Source organism: Lynx canadensis, chromosome E1, assembly GCF_007474595.2.
Source record: "Lynx canadensis isolate LIC74 chromosome E1, mLynCan4.pri.v2, whole genome shotgun sequence".
Taxonomy (NCBI): domain Eukaryota; kingdom Metazoa; phylum Chordata; class Mammalia; order Carnivora; family Felidae; genus Lynx; species Lynx canadensis.
Window position 1 is genome coordinate 28,033,793 of NC_044316.2, and position 17,431 is coordinate 28,051,223.

Below are 17,431 nucleotides of genomic sequence, written 5' to 3' on the forward strand. Positions count from 1 at the left end.
AGTTGTGTCCTTGTGGTAATAGCCCCTCAGTCCCTCCCCACCCAGCCTCCAGTGCCACCTTCAGGGAAGGGATGAGGGATAAAGCACTGGACAGAGACTCCATTAAGTCCTTGAATTGTAGCCAGGAAAAGTGTGGCAGGGAGAAAGAGATCAAGAGATGGGCTGAGCCTGGGCTCTGCCATAGAGACCTTGGGTGACGGCAGGGTCCCAGGCCCTTGAAACTCTGCCTGAGCTGAGGGGATGCCCTGTAGGCTCCTCTTGTCAGGCAGTGCCGGATCTTGGAAAGCCCAGTTCTATTCTGAAGGAGTTCTCCACCTGTCTTTTCTCCCTCCCTTTCCAGGGACTGGTCACCCTCCCCCCACTCCCTGGGGTGGGGGTTTGTGGTGGTTCTGGCCACTCCCTTCTGTTCTCACACTTCTTAGTGAAGGCAGACTTGTGGTACTTTGAGGGCCAGGCAATGTCTTATTTGTCCTTAGCTCTAGAGCCAGGTCCACTACCTGACACCTACTAAACCCTTGTTACGGGTTTATTCCATGACAAAATGAAGGATTGAATGTTGTCCTTGAAGGCAGTGGGACCTGGGTGAGCTGAGGGCAGGACACGGATCGCACATGTTATATTTGAGTGTGCAAAGATGCAGTGTGTGCAACGTCCCAGGAAGGGACAGGCGTGTGAGGGGTGAGGCCGGGGCATGGATGGACAGATGGGCCGTGTCCTTCTCTGACCTCAGCTGGACCTCTGCTGTGTGTCCCTGCAGGCCCGGATGGCAGGGGAGCGAGGAGCTAGTGCGGTCCTCTTTGACATCACTGAGGATCGAGCTGCTGCTGAGCAGGTACCCAGGGACATTGGGGTGTCTGAGGGAGCTGGATGGAGGGAGATAAAGTCATCTGGGAAAAGACAAGTCAGGACATAACAGCCCTCGTGGGCACTTTCCCTCCCGCAGCTACAGCAACCCCTGGGGCTGACTTGGCCAGTGGTGTTGATCTGGGGTAAAGATGCCGAGAAGCTGATGGAGTTTGTGTACAAGAACCGAAAGGCTCATGTTAGGATTGAGCTGAAGGAGCCCCCAACCTGGGTAAGCACGGCCAGATCTCCAGGCCTTGCCCTAGCGCCCGTTCTCACTGCCACTTTGTCCTGTGGCAACTCCCATCAAGAGCCCTTAGACTCCTGGAGCTAAAGAGTTTAGAAACCCTATAGTTCAACTTTATCCACCAGCTGTGTGCCTCAGGACAGGTTTCTTCCCCCTCTGGGATTCATCTGCAGAATGCATCAATTTGGCCAGCTGAGTTCTAAAGTTGTTTTCAGCTCTGTGGTTTCACGGCACAGAGGAGCAGAGCCAGAATGAAACCCTGACCCCCTAGCCCCTGACACCCTGGCTGGTGTTTCTCCACTAGCTAGAAACCTCACCCAGCTGTGCACTGGGTGGCTTCCACTTTGCAGAGGGTCCTTTTCCTCTTTTTCCCAAGCACATAGGTCTTCAGACAGTACCTCTCACAGCTGACACCTGGAGGACCCTCTCCTATGATTGACCTTGGGCAGACAGGGACCACCTAACCCCACCTGCAGGTTCCTCCTCACCTCATCCCCTCTGCTGGAAGACTCATGGGGATCTCTAGCCTTCACTCTCCTGAGCACCTGAATGTCTCCCAAATTGGCCCAACTCCTTCCAGAAATAATGACTCTTTCCATCTCTGCTCACTCCTCCAGCCAGATTATGATGTGTGGATCCTCCTGACGGTGGTGGGCACCATCTTTGTGGTCATCCTGGCTTCAGTGCTGCGCATCCGATGCCGCCCCCACCACAACAGGCCGGTGAGCAGGGTGGGCTCCCTGGTGGAGGTGGCACGTTTATGCATACGGGAGGGTAAAGAGCAGGAAGGGAGAAGTGAGGAAAGAAGATGCCCTTATGCTCTTGAAATAGTTTACATCTAAATACCCTGGCATCTGACTTGTTGATCTCCAGCAGCTTCTCCACATCAGCTTGCCCATTCATTTATTTATTCAGCAAATATAGAGACCTCCTCGTATGGACCAGGCACTGTTTCAGGTATTGGGGATTATGCAGTGAACAAAAAGATCCCTCAGGGAGCTTTAATTCTCATGGGAAGAGACAGACAATAAACAAAATAAATAAGTAAAATATGTAGTATTTTAGATGGCGACATGTTCCAAGGAGAAAAATAAAATGGAAGAGGAAAAGGGGAATGTAAAAGGATAGAGTTAATTTTTATTTAAAAAAATTTTTTTCAATGTTTATTTTTGAGAGATAGAGAGAGACAGTGTGCGCAGGGATGGGGGAGGGGCAGAGAGAGAGGGAGAGACACAGAACTCGAAGTGGTCTCCAGGCTCCATGCTGTCAGCACAGAGCCCGACGTGGGCCTTGAACTCACAAACTGTGAGATCATTACCTGAGCCAAAGTCGGATGCTTAATTCAACTGAGCCACCCAGGTTCCCCGGACAGAGTTAATTTTTAAAAGCAAAGCCAGAGAAGGCCTTATTGAGAGGACGACATTTACAGGAAAGACCCTAAATGGGTGAGGGGGTGATATGTGCAGATATCTGGGGAGAGTATGATCGAGACAGAGAAAACGGTAAGGGCAAAGGCCTTGAGGCAAAAGCGTGTCCAGTATGTCTGAGTCACAGCAAGGGGGCCATGTAGCTGGAGTGCAGTGAGTGAGAGGACAGAGCAGGAGGCGAGGACAGAGGGTCCATGGGGGCCCCTTTTACTGGACTGTGTAGGCCATTGGCAGGACAGTGTTTTTTTACTCTGGGTGAAATGGGAGCTATTGGAGAGTTTTGAGCAGAAGTAGTACCATGATCTGACTTACATTTTAAGGAGGTAGGGTGGATATGTGGTTTGGTGGTTAATGGGATTAGGAATTCAGTTTGATGGGCCTATTTGATATCCAAGCAAAGATGTCAAGCAGGCAGTTGGATGAAAATTTTCTCCCATGGGTCATCAAGGAAAAGAAAGCTTGATGGTATGAATGGGGGAGTGGGGTGGGCGGGGCTTAGCCTGCTTGGCAGAGCCACGCATGAGCTTGAAGACGACAAACTCCTAGGAGTAGTCAATCGGCCATATGATCTCACTGGGTGACTGGGAGCCAAGCACAAACTTGAGGTCCAGGGGTGAGGGAAGAGGAGCCCTTGCCCTATTCTGAGCCCCACCCCTCTTCTCAGGATCCCCTTCAACAGCGAACAGCCTGGGCCATCAGCCAGCTGGCCACCAGGAGGTACCAGGCCAGCTGCAGGAGGGCCCGGGCTGAGTGGCCGGACTCAAGTAGCAGCTGTAGCTCAGCCCCTGTGTGTGCCATTTGCCTGGAGGAGTTCTCTGAGGGCCAGGTAAGGCAGAGCTTGCGGGCGACCTCCATGACCAGGCTGGGGAGGGCAGCTGGACTTTGGGAGGCTGGAGGAGGCACTCGGGCAGGTGTGGGTGCCCTGGTTGCATCTGTGTCCCGTGTATCTTGCAATGAGGCAGAGGTAGGGGACAGCACTGAGGTCTGGTTATTTTCCTGGTCTTCCAGGGAAAGACAACTACTGTTCGTTGAGTGTGTACCACGTGCTAGGATCTGTAGTGGGTGCTTTAGATGTATTATCTCATTTTAGCCTCATGACAGTGCAGGGTGGGGGTAGGTTAGTTTTTCATACTCATTTTAGAGCGGAAAACTAGAGCATTTCTGTTAAGAAACTTGCCCAAGGTCATGCAGCTAAAGTGGCAAGATCCAGGTTTACCGGACACCAAAGCCCTTACTCTTTCTATTCTACCATGGGGTATTTTACAAGAAGCTGAGGGCAAAAAGGAGAGGCCAGAGGGAGTCAGGGAAATCCTGGTTACTCCTGAACCTACAGGTAACTTTGGTTTGGACCCCCTTGTTTTCTCTAGGAGCTACGGGTCATTTCTTGCCTCCATGAGTTCCATCGTGTGTGTGTGGACCCCTGGCTACATCAGCATCGGACTTGCCCTCTCTGCATGTTCAACATCGTAGGTAGGAGGTGGGCCAAGTCCTCCCCTATGTGCAGGCAGATGGGTCTAGAACAAGGTTGCTCTCTGAGGGACGGTTTTGTCTTGAAGCTGAGGAGAAAGCAGGTCTGCCATAATAGTTCTTTAAGCTGTGTACTGCTCAAGAGTGCTTCCTGTGAAGGGCAGGGAGGGCCATTCATACTGTAGACATCTTCATTACTTTAAACATTGTATCTTTATGACAACTTTGTTGATTCTAAATCTGGGTGGTTTGTATATTTATTATTCTGATTTTCTGGCAACAAAGTATCTTATTCTAACAAAACCAGGATATTATGAAAATTTTCTAAAAGATGAAAGTGAAGTATCTTGAGGAAGGAGAGCCTTTTTCTAATCTACCCAAAGGTGCGCTATGGACTGGTGGTGGCCCTGGGTCAAAGAGCCCCAGGTGGGCTGATGGGAGGAGCAGGGATGGACATACACAGTGGAACTTCCAGGGAGATAGATGGACTGGAAGGAGCCAGGGCGTCCCAGGGCACAGGCAGATTAGGAATGTCCTTGGTCCCTCAACTCTGACCGAACACACAGGCTATGTGGGCTCAAATAGGTGCTACAGCCACACTTTTCTGAATGCACGCTCCATAGGTTTGTGGGGTCAAACACCTATGCTCTTGGTTCTTTCTTCCAGAGGGTGATTCATTTTCCCAGTCCCTGGGACACTCTCGATCTTATCAGGAACCAGGCCGGAGACTCCACCTCATTCGCCAGCATCCCGGCCATGCCCACTACCACCTACCTGCTGCGTACCTGTTGGGCCCTTCCCGGAGTGCAGTGGCTCGGCCCCCGCGATCTGGTCCCTTCCCAACCTCCCAGGAGCCAGGCACAGGCCCCCGGCACCACCGTCTCCCCAGAGCCGCACATCCTCGGGCTCCGGGCGAGCAGCAGCGCCTGGCGGTGGCCCAGCATCCCTACGCGCAGGGCTGGGGGCTAGGCCGTCTCCGATGCACCTCGCAGCACCTCTCCGCTTGCCCAGCACCCCCACGCCGGGCCAGGCCTCACGACAGCAGCGGTTCTGGAGAAAGCTACCGCACGGAACGCAGTGGCTACATGGCAGACGGGCCAGCCAGCGACTCCAGTTCGGGGCCCTGTCATGGCTCTTCAAGTGACTCAGTGGTCAACTGCACGGACATCAGTCTACAGGGCATCCATGGCAGCAGTTCTACCTTCCGCAGCTCCCTGAGCAGTGACTTTGACCCCTTGGTGTACTGCAGCCCTGAAGGGGAGCCCCGGGGGGAGGAGACCCAGCCTAGGGTGACCTCTCGGCCCCGTTCTTTGGACTCAGTGGTACCCACAGGAGAAACCCAGGTTTCCCGCCACGTCCACTACCACCGGCACCGGCACCACCACTACAAAAAGCGCTTCCAGTGGCATGGCCAGAAGCCTGGCCCAGAAACTGGGTTGCCCCAGTCCAGGCCTGCCATTCCTCGGACACAGCCCCAGCCAGAGCCGCCTTCCCCTGATCAGCAAGCTGCCAGATCCAACCCAGCTGCCCCTTCAGGACAGCTCCCCAATCCACAACGGCCCAAGGCCCTCGTCGAAGCAGCCGCAGGCCCAGCTGATGCCTCCAGCCCCAGTCCCAGCAGCCTCTTCCACTTGCAGAAATCCAGCCTCCCTGTTCGACATCCACAGAGGAAAAGGCGAGGGTGCCTCTCAGAGCCCCCCCCAGCCTCTCGGCCCCAGGACTTGACTGCACACCCAACTTGCCAGGTTTTCCCCCATTACGCTACCAGCTTGGCATACCCTTGGTCCCCAGAGGCCCATCCATTGATCTTTGGACCTCCAGGCCTGGAGAGGAGGCTGCTACCAGAAACCCCAGGCCCTTGTTACCCAAGTTCACAGCCAGTGTGGTTGTGTCTGACTCCACGCCAGTCCCTGGAACCACACCCACCTGGGGAAGGGCCTTGTGAATGGAGTTGTGGCACCCTGGAGGGCAGGTCATGCCCTTACCCACACTGCCAGGTGCCGCCAGCCCAGCCTGGTGAGTTTTCAGGGGGAGAGGGTGTGGTGGGGAGAGGATACTAGGGGTTATTGCAGGATGGGTAAAGTCAGCCAACAAAGGGTTGACAGAAGCTGAGAAGGGTGCAGTGGGGCGACATTCAAAATATTGAACAACAGGCATAGCATAGGATGCTGGCTGAAGCACTCTGACTCTGCCAGGTATTACTCCTTTAGTTGCCAGATCATAGGGCGGCCTCAGGGGAAATACAGTGTGGATGGAACGTCAGAAATCTGGCACTTGCGGTTGTTTGGGACAACAGCTCCAATATAATTGTTTCAATACTTTAATAATTAGTAAAGCTGTACCAATGCACACAGTTCAATTATTAGCTTTAAATACAAAGAAGGCCAAAAAGGGTTCCTCGCTCTTGAGGAGAGCATGGAGAATTACTGATAGCCATAATCCTAGGCAATATGAGGTGTTGTAGGAGAAATAATTGCAGATATCCATAATCCTAGGCCATACAAGAAGAGCTATGTAAATGAGAAAAGGAAGGAAGGAAGGAAGGAAGGAAGGAAGGAAGGAAGGAAGGAAGGAAGGAAGGAAGGAAGGGAGGAAGGAAAGGAGGAGGGAAGGAAAGAAGGAAGGAAGGAAAAGGAAAGAAAAAGAAAAAAAGATCACAGATGGTTCTCAGCAACCCTTTGGGTCCTTAGGTTTTCTCCTCTCCTCCTGGGGGTAAAAGAACAACTAAGGCTTCCCTTCTAAGCACCCTTGTTAATAAGACTGACCTCATTTTCCTGGGGCCTCAGTACATCCCTGATACTGTATTACAACCAACGGTGATAATATAAATCCTCAACTTTAACTTGGTGTTTGTTTTGCTCAAATCCTCCTCTTCTTCCTTCAGAGCCCCCTACCTCCCCATTTTCCCCATCTTCTCCCATAGTGTGGATGACACAGCTCTTTGCCTACAGCTATCAGTAGCCACCCCAAAAGGGGACCCAAAGGTCCTGAAACGTAAGACCTCACAGTCCAGGAACCCAACAGTTAAGATCTAGAGCTGTTACCATTCATTCATTCATTCACTTCTTCCCTCCTTTTTCCTTCCTGCACTGTATGTTTGCTCTATGCTAGGTTCCAGGCTAGGCTCTGAACACATGGAACTTGTCAACCAGGAGATCCAGGTCTGTGGGGTCATAGGCATGTAAACAGTTACAGTAGAGAAAACAATTGCTTCCATAGAACCAGGTAAAGTAAGCTTTGGCTATGTGTTTGATGATTTCCTTTGGACCCTGTCATGTGCTGCTGGTCCCAGACCACCACTTCCCCTCTCTCCCATACTCAGAACCTGTTTCAATGTCTCCCTCTTCCCTGCTCCTCAAATCCAATCAATGCCAGATTCTGTTAAACGTATCCTTGATGCATTTTTTACCTTCTTCAAAACTGATGGCCCCTGCCTGTGTCTTAGATGCAGCCTAAAGATGGAAGCAGGAGCCTCCTACCCTTCCTTCCCCTCTTACAGGTCCATGAAGGCTGGGCACTGTACATACAGTGTTGTGTCCTACAGAGTCATGCAGCACAGCTACCCTGCTCACGTACTGCTGCCAGGCTCATCACCCTCAAATAAACTGTCCAGAAATTTCCAAATGTTCTCTTTTGTCCACAGTGAAGAAAAACCCATCCTGGTTTGGCCTTCAAGGCTCTAGCACCAGCTAGCCCCCATCTTCCTTCCCAACCTTATTTTTCCCTCTTCCCCTTCCTGTTCTTCCTGTTCTTCCCTGTTCCATCCTTTTGCCAAACCAAGTAAATACTTCTTGCAGTTCCTATAGCCCAGAATATTCTGCTGCCTTCCTATTCCCATAAATTGAGGTCTTACGTATTTCTGCAGGACCAGCTCATTTATCTTCACCTTCAGGAGGCCCTTCCTGATTGTTCCACTGGAACATGATCTGTCCCCTTCCCAGGAAAGGTCTTAGGACCCAGTCCTGTCTCACTGGCAGAATTTCCTTTTGCATGCACGCCTTCTCTTCTACAAGACTGTCAGGTTCCTGCTTTTTTTTTTTTTTTTCTGGTCTTCTATTTGGTGTGTGGTAACAGGCCAGATTCATGAGTGCTTAATAAATATTCATTGGGTTAATGAATGAATAGGAAGTATTTGTAACACACTGGTTGCTATATATGTTTCTCTTTCTCTAGCTTTTTTTTCCCCCCTCTTCCCTGTGTCCCAACTGGGACCCCTCCCAGCTTTCGATCTAACTGCCCCTTCTGGACACATTCCCTGCTCCCCACCCTGTGTGGTTCCCTGCCAGCCATACTGTCTTGCAGATGGAACAAGCAAGAGGCTGGCCTGACACTCAGTGACCAATTTCCTCTCCCTCTGTAAACGCAGGCTCGGAGGAGGAGGAGCTTGAGGAGCTGTGCGAACAGGCTGTGTGAGATGCGCAGACTTCGCTTCAACCAAGTGTGCTCCGGCTGACCTGGGGGCCCTGTATGGCACAGAGTCATGCTCCTGAGAGAAGAAAGGACCTCGGAAAACACCCCTCTTTTTTGCTATACTTCCTGGAACCTCTGGAAGAGGGGTGGTGATGGTGGGGGGGCAGGAAGTGTTCCCTGCTCCCAGCTCTGGACCCTGCGTGCAGAACGCATTTGCAGGGCAGCAAGTCTGTGTCCAGCCTGGCAACTAGCTACTGCCTATGTGGGCTGGCTCCTTAAGGGAGAGCAGGAAGCTAGGTGTGGGTAGTTAGGTGTTGAAAAGGTGCTGCTTCTTTCCCCAGACCCTGCAGGTCTTCCTCATCCCAAGTCTCATGTGCATACCTGCCAATGGGTCCTTCTTACCTCCTTTCTTGGGTGAGTCCTGCACACCAGCTTTGACTCCTCGGTAAAGCTGCTGCATCAGCAGCAACCTGGCTCTTATTTTCCTTCTTTGCAAAAGGATCAAGAACATAGGTGAGGCCTGAGCCCTAAAAAGGGAAGCTCTGCAGCTTCTCCAGGCAGTGCCTACCCTGGTGCATAAGGGAGAATGTTTTTCCCTTCTTGTTCTTAATTGTCAGATCCACTCTATTAAGTCAGAGGGGAGACTGTGGGAAGCCAGGGTGTGGAGTCGTGTCCCAGCACCATGTTCTGGCACCATGAAGAACCTGGGATGGACCCTCTGACTTTCAAACTCCCTTCTCTCTCCAGCAACTCCCAGTACCTCTGGGTATTGGGGGGGGGGGTGGCAGTGGGGAGGGAATAATTCTTTTCTAGAGATTGCCTATCTCAAAGTCCCAAAGTAGATGGAAAGAAAAGGATTTCTGATGAACTTCGTCTAGAAAAGGGAGGATGGAATGAAGGTAGAAAAGGCAGAATTACAGCTGAACAAGGACAACGATGAATCTGGGGGTCTTCTCTCAGAGCAGGGATGGGAAACGGGAGAACAAAGGAAAAGCAAGGTGGGACATTTGGGTTTAGATGGCCCCAAGGCCCAGCTTCCCATTATAAGCCATATAGGCCAGGGATGCCCAGGAAGGTGTGCATGCAGGATATCTGGCCTGGGTAGCTGGTACTGAGTGGCAAGGGCTGAGGGGCCTCCTGACGGTGACATTCACCCCAGGGCAGCTTGACCATTGCTGGCTCCTCAGGCATTATCCCATTTGGAATGTGAATGTGGGAGCAAAGTGGGCACAGGACCCTACCTGGGAATCTTCTTCCCTCAAAGTCAGTGGGGAACTAGCACCTACCGAAGCACCCACATGGGTATTTATATCTGAACCAGACAGAAAGACGCTTGAATCAGGCACTATGTTGAGAAATGTATTTATTTGCTAATATATTTATCCATAAATGAGGTCTGGTCTTGTGGTTTTGTTCTCTCATGACTGTCACTCAGGGTAACAGATTCATCTTCTCCATTGACAGAAATAAATTATTTCTGGTATCAGAGGCTAGGCTCTGATTTATGAAAGGACAGGACAGAGTGGTAGACTAGGTAACAAGAATTGATTTGTAAGCCCCTAAAAACGATTTGGTGAGATAAGGGAAGGGGGAAGCATGACAAGATTCACACTGTGGTCCAGTCGTTATCAGACTTACTGTACTTTTCACTTCACACATTCTTATGATGCTTCAGTGACTTTGTGACCTTGGGCAAATATTCTGTGCCTCACTTTCTTCCACCCATAAAATAGGCCTACTTCACAGAGTGGTTGCAGGGCTCCCATGAGATAAGCGTGAAAGTATGTTTGGAAAGTATCCAGTGACAGGGAACATTCTAACCCCAGTCACAGAACCCATCTGAACACACGCCCCCCCCCCCCCCCCCCCCCGCCCCTTGAAAAAGCTCTGTTTCAGTTGGGACGCCTGGTTGGGAGGATAGAACAGTAGGGCCTGAAACTACTGAAACTATCCCAGAGCTCCAATTCTGACAAACACAAATGACTGTGCTCTGCCTCCCCACGGGACTATGGTTGAGGATCAAGAGCTGGTGCTATGTTGGTATGAATTCCACAGAGCCTGGGGCAGCCTCTGCTCTCATCCTCACAAAGCACATTTCCCCCTCTGCTTCTCCAGGACAGGTTTCCTAGGGGGTGGTCATTGTCTGTTGCCCAGTTTTGAACAGGAGAGCAAAGAAACATCCAGCTTGCTATAGGGTGAAATCAAAACAAAACAAAACACAATCTCCAATCCCCTACAGATATTCTGAAGTAAAGGACCTGTGTCTAAATGCTGCACGAAAACAAATTATCAGCTGGAACAAGGAAAGTACGTAAAGAGTTTTCAAAAATAATGGGCCTGGTATCCGCCATGGGCTCACAAGCCAGCATTCCCGTGGACGGCGAATGGAAACCCTTTACTGCTCTCAGGAAAGAAAGGGGCCGTCCCTGATTTTCCTCTCTGCAGAGATAATCCAGATGGAGACAGTGGACTCTGGCCCTGCGCTTTTAAAACGGGAAGACAAAAAAGAATCTCGGCTGACATCTGGGATCCTCCTAAGGGGACCGGCGGCCGGCTGCCAGCGGCCTAGATCAAACGGCCCGCCCCGCCGGGAGTTCCGGCCGGAGCCGCGGCGCGCTCCCGCGCAGGCGCCAGCCGCGCCACCCCTCCCCCACGGGCCCTACCCACAGGCGCAACTGCCTTCCCGGCCTCGCCCTCGCGCCCGCCCAGGTGGCGGGTGCGCGCGCCGGCCCAGGTGACTCCCGGCCGGCCCCGCCTCCAGGCGGGAGAAACCATCTCCTTGACGGGGGGGGGGGGGCCGGGGGGGAGAGAGAGAGAGAGAGAGAGAGAGAGAGAGAGAGAGAGAAAGAGAGAGAGAGAGAGAGAGAGAGGCGTGAGTCCGCGGCTCCCCATACCGGAACAGGAAGTGCGGAAAACCGGAAGTGGAAGGCATTCTGGGTAAATCGCTGTTTACTTCCTGCGGCTGAGGAGGCCGTGGCCCAAATCTTTGCTGTTCATTTGTCGGAGAGGATGGCCCTGGAGACGGTGCCGAAGGACCTACGGCATCTACGGGCTTGTTTGCTGTGTTCTCTGGTCAAGGTGTCCTTCGGGGAGGCGGTTGTAGGGGCGATGGGGTATCAAGGTGGGGGAAAAGGTGAAACGGAGCTGCGGGATAGCGAAGGGAAAAGTAAGGTCCAGGACCCCGGGGGTTGGCAGGGGATGTGGGAAGCTGCTGGAGGCCTTTGTTTAAGTCGGGAGGAACGCAGGCAGTCTTACATGATTTTGAATCCTCAGCACACAGGTCTGATCCTTAACAGACATTCAGTGAACTTCTGTTGAAGCCGAAGGCCACTGGGATTCAGAGGAGGGTGGGGATCTGCAGCTGAGGGAGTAGTCGGAGAGGATGCCTGACCCTGAGGAGACTAGGGAAAGGAGTAGGTAAAACATAGCTGGTAATAAGAGAGGGAGGACTGTGAGGGTGGAACTTTAGCAGTGGGGCTGTGGGAGTGGTGGGTGGGGAATCTGATGAGACAGAGCCAACATAGGGAGGCTTCTACTTGACCAGGTAGAAGTATGGAGAAAGCTACTTCCTTTTTTGGCCTTGTTTATGTTCACTCCTTCTCCCTCTTTTCCCTCTCCTAGACTATAGACCAGTTTGAATATGACGGATGTGACAATTGTGATGCATACCTTCAGATGAAGGGTAACCGGGAGATGGTATATGACTGCACCAGTTCTTCCTTTGATGGGTAAGCCCCTTTAGAATCCTTTGTTACACCCACCCCCACCCCACCCCACCCCACCAAGTAAATGTGAGGCAGACTTTTGAGACCATAATCCTAGTTGTTCTCAAAGTTATTTTGAGACATAGTAGTCCTGTGCTGTCCAGTACAGTTGCTACTAACTATGTGTGGCATTGAGCACTTGAAATGTGGCTAGTCCAAACTGAGGTTTGCTCATACTGCAAAATATGCACTAGATTGACAAGACTTAGAACGAGAAAAAAGAATATAAAATATTTTAATTTTTCAAATATTAATTACATGCCAAAGTGATAATTCTTTGGATATACTGGGTTAAATGAGATATGGTATTGAAGTTAATTTCATCTTTTTGTCTTTACTCATAAACATGGCTACTAGAAAATTTAAAATGACAGCACGTGTGGTTTTCATTATATTTCTGCCGTACAGTTCTTCGTTAAAGACGGTCAGCTCATTGTTGGTAGGGACTGTGTTTATCTTGTGCACCATGATTTGGCACAGGGCCTGGAAGGTGGCAAATGGCTAATAAATGTTTGTTGAATGCATGAAGATCCTTTCTGAAGGTGAAGGTCAGGTAGAGTAATGGTAAATTATCGCCCAAAAGCTGTTCCCTTTAGATATGTCTAAGAGAACCTGTAAGAAAAATTTTCCCTTAGTGAGATTGTCCAATGGGGAGAAAGGGAAGTGAGAGTAACATAAGTAGCCAGGTCTCCATTTTTCCCCCAAGGTAGGAGCCAAGGGGCAGTATTTTGGGGGGGTTCAGGAGATACTTTAAAGTGTCTCTTGGTCTCCAGGCCAATTGAAGATTTACACACAGACTAGGCTCAAACCCAGTACTTGCTGAACCTTCAAGATGGGGCCAACTCCATCCCTTCTTTGATTTCCTTTAAGGAAGCATGAAGAATTGGGCAAAAAAGATGTTGTCATGGAATCTTACTTCCTACACATGCATGTGCATAGGCAGAATCTTCAGTCCCTTCGATTATTTGTTTGCACTGTAACAAAATTGCTAACAAATGAATAAAAGAACTCCCATTTACAGGTAACGTACTGTGTTGGCTGCTCTGAAGGATGTCAAGAGTCACACAGTGATGTATTTACTAGTAAGAGATGCAGTGTAAAGTTTTGCACGTTAGAATTTTTTTTTTTAAAGTTGTAAGATATGTGTGACAGAAAATTTACCATTTTTAAGTGTAGAATTCAGTGGCATTAAGTATATTCACACTGTTGTGCAGCCATCACTACCATCCATCTACAGAACTTTTTTCATCTCCTCATTTCCCCCTCCGCACAGCCCCAGGCAACTACCATTCTACTTTCTTTATGAATTTGCACTTGATCTTAGCCAAAAGGCCGAGAAGCGATTGAATTTGAAGTATACTGTAGGTGCTTCATATAAGTGGAATCATACAATATTTGTCCTTTTGCAACTGGCTCATTTCACTTAGTGTAATGTCTTCAAGGTTTATCTATATTGTAGCATGTCAGAAGCATTTTTTAAGCTGAATAATACCATTTTTGTATATACCACATTTTATCTATGTGTCGATAGACACTTGGGTTGCTTCTGTCTTTTGGCTGTTACGAATAATGCTGCTGTGAGCATGGCTTTACGAATATCTGATCAGGTCCCTGCCTTCACTTCTTTGGGGTATATATATCCAGAAGTGGAATTGCTGAGTTCTATGTTTAGTATTTCGAGGAACCGTCAGACTGTTTTTCGTAGTGGCAGCACCATTTTACATTCCCACCACCAGTTTCTCTACACCCTACCCAACACTTGTTATTTTTTGTTTTATGTTTTGTTTTGGTTTTGATAGAAGCTACCCTATTGGGTGTGGAGTGATATCTCTTTGTGGTTTTGATTGTCTTTCCCTAATCATTGGTGATGTCTTTCGCTAATCAGTTGTGATGTACTTATTGGCCATTTGTGTATCTTCTTCAGAAAAAATGTCTGTTCAGGTCCTTTGCCCACTTTTGAATCAGGTTATTTGGCTTTTTACTGTTGAATTGTTGGGAGTTATTTGTGTATTCCCTGTGCATATTAGGTTTTGGAGAATGGGTATATCAAAGGCTAATGGAGATCAGAGGAAGGCCAGATGAACTCAGCCAGAAGCAGAGGAGATAGCATATGAATCAGGCTCTTAAAGAAGTACAGGTTTTTTGAGGAAGGTGAGGTGAGACAGCATTTTAGAAAAAGCATTCTAAACAAGGGAATGACTTGAGCAAAATCAGGGGTGGGAAAACTAGGGTATGTTTGGAGAATGGTGGGAATTCTGTTTAGATTGAATCATAAGGTTGGGTAACAGACACTATAGGGCTAGAAAGATTGGTTGTGAAGGACAGAGGAGAATATAGTTTTGGTCAGGAGAATGGCCTGCATATGTGTCTGCTGCACATCAGTCTGCCAGGCCAGGGCAAGTATTACCCTGCGTAACCACCCTGGAGAATGGGATCAGTTCCACTCAGTGTATGACTGAGAATGTAGGATTTGGATGGGGAGGAAGGCCCCCCAAATAAGAATCCAAGATTGTTGCCAAGAGAAGAGGGAATGGTTATTGAGGAGGTAATCAACAAACGTCAGTGTCTAGAACAGACCTGTCACAATAGGCAATCACTAAGCATTTGATTGAATCAACAAATGGCAGAAATGACCTCTGTAAGCTTCTGAAAGTACCTGATGTTTACATGTCAAGCCCAAAAGGCAGGCTTCTAGCTCTTCAGTAGCCTTTCTGTTGCCCGTGCTCTAGAATCAGAGGTATCCTGGGAAAAACTATTAGGATAATAAGGAGAGTTAATGTTTATTCAGCACCTATTCTGTGCTAGGTGCTTTTCATGTATTAGCTTGGTCTTTGAGTTTCATTTGTGTGTTAGGCTGCACAGCTCATTAGAGGCAGATCTTGGCCCAGTCTAACTTATTTCTGGTAGGAGGACCCATTGTTTTCATTCACCCTCTGCCTTTGCATTAAGGCCAGCCCCCTAGTGGTCATGTTGGTTGTAATCAGAAGAGCTGGTTTCCCCGGGAGTCTGGGCTAAAGATGTTTTTGAGCCTGGTGAAGCTAGGCCTTTGGGGATGATGACTGACTTGTGATTGGCGGTCAAAGAAACTTTTTCAGTACTAACTTTTGGTCAGCTCCTTCGCAGCATTAGAAGTCACTTTCTCCTGCTTTCTAGCAGAGACTCAATACTTGGCTTTTTCCTGTGTTTCTTCTCCCAGAACTATTTTGCTGGCCTGTAGCAGAGTAATGTGGGCAGTCTCCTCCATCGCTCTTCTCTAGTGGGCAAGGCTCAGCGTGACTTCTGTTTCTTTCCCTTTCCCAGAATCATTGCGATGATGAGTCCAGAGGACAGCTGGGTGTCTAAGTGGCAGCGAGTCAGTAAGTTCTCCCTTCTCCTTTTCCTTCTCCTAGTTGCGTTGTTTCTGTCCCTTGGGTTCAGTGGGGGAGTCTTAAATCATTGGGTACGTGTCCTCAGAGTGAGAAAGATGAGAGTGTCCTGTCCCCTGTCATTTAACACTGTAGCCAAAAGAGGTGATTGCTCTTCTCGCGGCGCTGCAGCATTTCTTTCGTTTTGAGCTTAAACCTCCATTTGGTCTTTAGACTTAACTTACTCTCACTGCCATCTCTTTTCTTCTCTCTTAGGTAACTTTAAGCCGGGTGTGTATGCAGTGTCAGTCACTGGTCGCCTACCCCAAGGTAATAATAATCATAATAGCAGCTGATACTCATTTACTGTGCCAAGTTCTGAGGAAGTCCTTGTTGTGATTGCACGCTAGTCCTCACACCTCTGTGAGGGAACTGAGACACAGAGAGGTTAAATAACTTGTCCAAGGTTACCTGCTAGTTAAGTAAGGAGGTAGAATTTGAACCCAGGCATTTTGGCTCCAGAACCCTTGGTTTCAATGACTACAACGTGTCTTCTGTTTTTCTCTCATTTTTACCAAGTCATTGCCAGACACTTGCCTGAATCTTCAGTGGTAACAAGCCAACCTGGCAGGATCATTGATGAGCTGTCTAGGAACTCCACTTTGCTTAGGAACATGTTTCTTCCCACAAAGTGGTAGTAGAGGGACTTTTCTTATCCTCTGGAATCTTCCTCCCTCACAGAGCTGTTTCTTTTCCTGCCACAGGAATCGTGCGAGAGCTGAAAAGTCGAGGAGTGGCCTACAAATCCAGAGACACAGCTATAAAGACCTAGCAAGATGCATGGCTGCCAGCGTCTTGCCTCTGCCCCACCTCCTGCCTCTGTTTATTTTTTGTTGTGGAACTAAGGGGGCGGAACTTCAGATACTCCCCACCATCCAGTTCTGAGACTCAGCAGACTGTTGAGAGCACAGCGTGTCCCTGGGCCATTTTACCTTTGGACTACTGGTGGGGGGTGGTTTGGGTTGGTGGATTGACAGAGACTGAATTGAATGGGAGGTAGGATACTGGTCTTCCTACTCAGAGCCCAGGTCTATGCCCTTACCCATGGGCAAGACTCTGGGTCAAATGCCAATAAACACGAATCTCTAGGAAAGTTCTTAAGCCCATGACAGACGCCTTACCTCCTCCTTCCTTCCTTTTACCCGGGTGCAGTAAAACCCCCTTAACCCTGTAAGCACCTTCCCAGAGCAGCAGAAGCCCTCCTGCTCTCCATTACCCATCTTTCAGGCTCCAGAGTTGCAGCCTTTCTAGTGTGCTTCCTTGGGTCCTGTTGGAAGGTCTGCTGTCCTGAGTCTAGGGAACCCCATCGTGCAGACTTTTGCTCTCTAGACCTGGCACAGCAGGTGTCCCCTGAAAGAAATCCTGAGATTTCATAAGTATTCTTTGCCCATTGACCATGTTTAATACACCCTCCTCCCCACCCACCCCCACACACACACTTTTTGTTTTCTTTTTGCTGCTCTTCCTATACCTTAGGCCAGTCAGTGGTAACCTTGGCCCTCTGTCCCCCACCTACTCACGTTTGCTGCTTCCTGTAACTGGAGACTGGTGGCTGCTGGGTCTTGGTCTGGTTAGTTTATGCCTCTGTAGGAGTTGGGCCCGTCCCTCTCTCCTTTGGCCTAGTAGGGGGTTTTGTTATTGGTCAAGACAAGTTACTTGTTTTGGAATGAAAATTTACCATAAATTCTTATTTACTTAAATTTCCACAAAGAATCCTATCAATATCCCCATTTTGATACCCTAAGTTTCTTGTTCTCCATCTGTAAAACCATGATAACACTCTGCCTGTTTACCTCAGTATTGTGGTGATTATAAAAATGAAGCAATGTGAAAATTCTAGAACTTAGGTTTTATAAAAGGTAAAATTCA

The 17,431-nt window shown here is 49.3% G+C and overlaps 2 protein-coding genes across 4 annotated transcripts in view; both read left to right on the top strand.

Annotated features, from left to right (window-relative positions):
- Window positions 1-9,787, top strand: part of RNF43 (ring finger protein 43) — a 64,278-nt gene extending 54,491 nt beyond the window's left edge. For all 3 annotated transcript variants that reach the window (XM_030295026.1, XM_030295027.1, XM_030295028.1), the window contains 7 exons: window positions 758-832; window positions 944-1,075; window positions 1,708-1,812; window positions 3,182-3,343; window positions 3,885-3,987; window positions 4,651-6,000; window positions 8,351-9,787. In XM_030295026.1, coding sequence (XP_030150886.1) covers window positions 758-832; window positions 944-1,075; window positions 1,708-1,812; window positions 3,182-3,343; window positions 3,885-3,987; window positions 4,651-6,000; window positions 8,351-8,397 — 1,974 coding nt within the window. In that variant the 3' untranslated portion in view covers window positions 8,398-9,787. The remainder of the gene's footprint in view (window positions 1-757; window positions 833-943; window positions 1,076-1,707; window positions 1,813-3,181; window positions 3,344-3,884; window positions 3,988-4,650; window positions 6,001-8,350) is intronic.
- A 1,550-nt stretch (window positions 9,788-11,337) lies between these two features.
- On the top strand, window positions 11,338-17,431 carry SUPT4H1 (SPT4 homolog, DSIF elongation factor subunit). Its single transcript, XM_030295029.1, has 5 exons — window positions 11,338-11,472; window positions 12,016-12,122; window positions 15,459-15,514; window positions 15,779-15,832; window positions 16,267-17,431. Exons 1-5 carry the CDS (start codon window positions 11,404-11,406, stop codon window positions 16,332-16,334), a joined length of 354 nt encoding a protein of 117 aa, XP_030150889.1. The 5' UTR covers window positions 11,338-11,403; the 3' UTR covers window positions 16,335-17,431.

Coding starts and splice junctions, on each gene's coding strand:
- SUPT4H1 (XM_030295029.1), top strand. CDS start 11,404: ATGGCCCTGGAGACGGTGCCGAAGGACCTACGGCATCTACGGGCTTGT. Junction 11,473..12,015: donor TGCTGTGTTCTCTGGTCAAG/GTGTCCTTCGGG, acceptor TCCCTCTCCTAG/ACTATAGACCAGTTTGAATA. Junction 15,833..16,266: donor CACTGGTCGCCTACCCCAAG/GTAATAATAATC, acceptor TTCCTGCCACAG/GAATCGTGCGAGAGCTGAAA.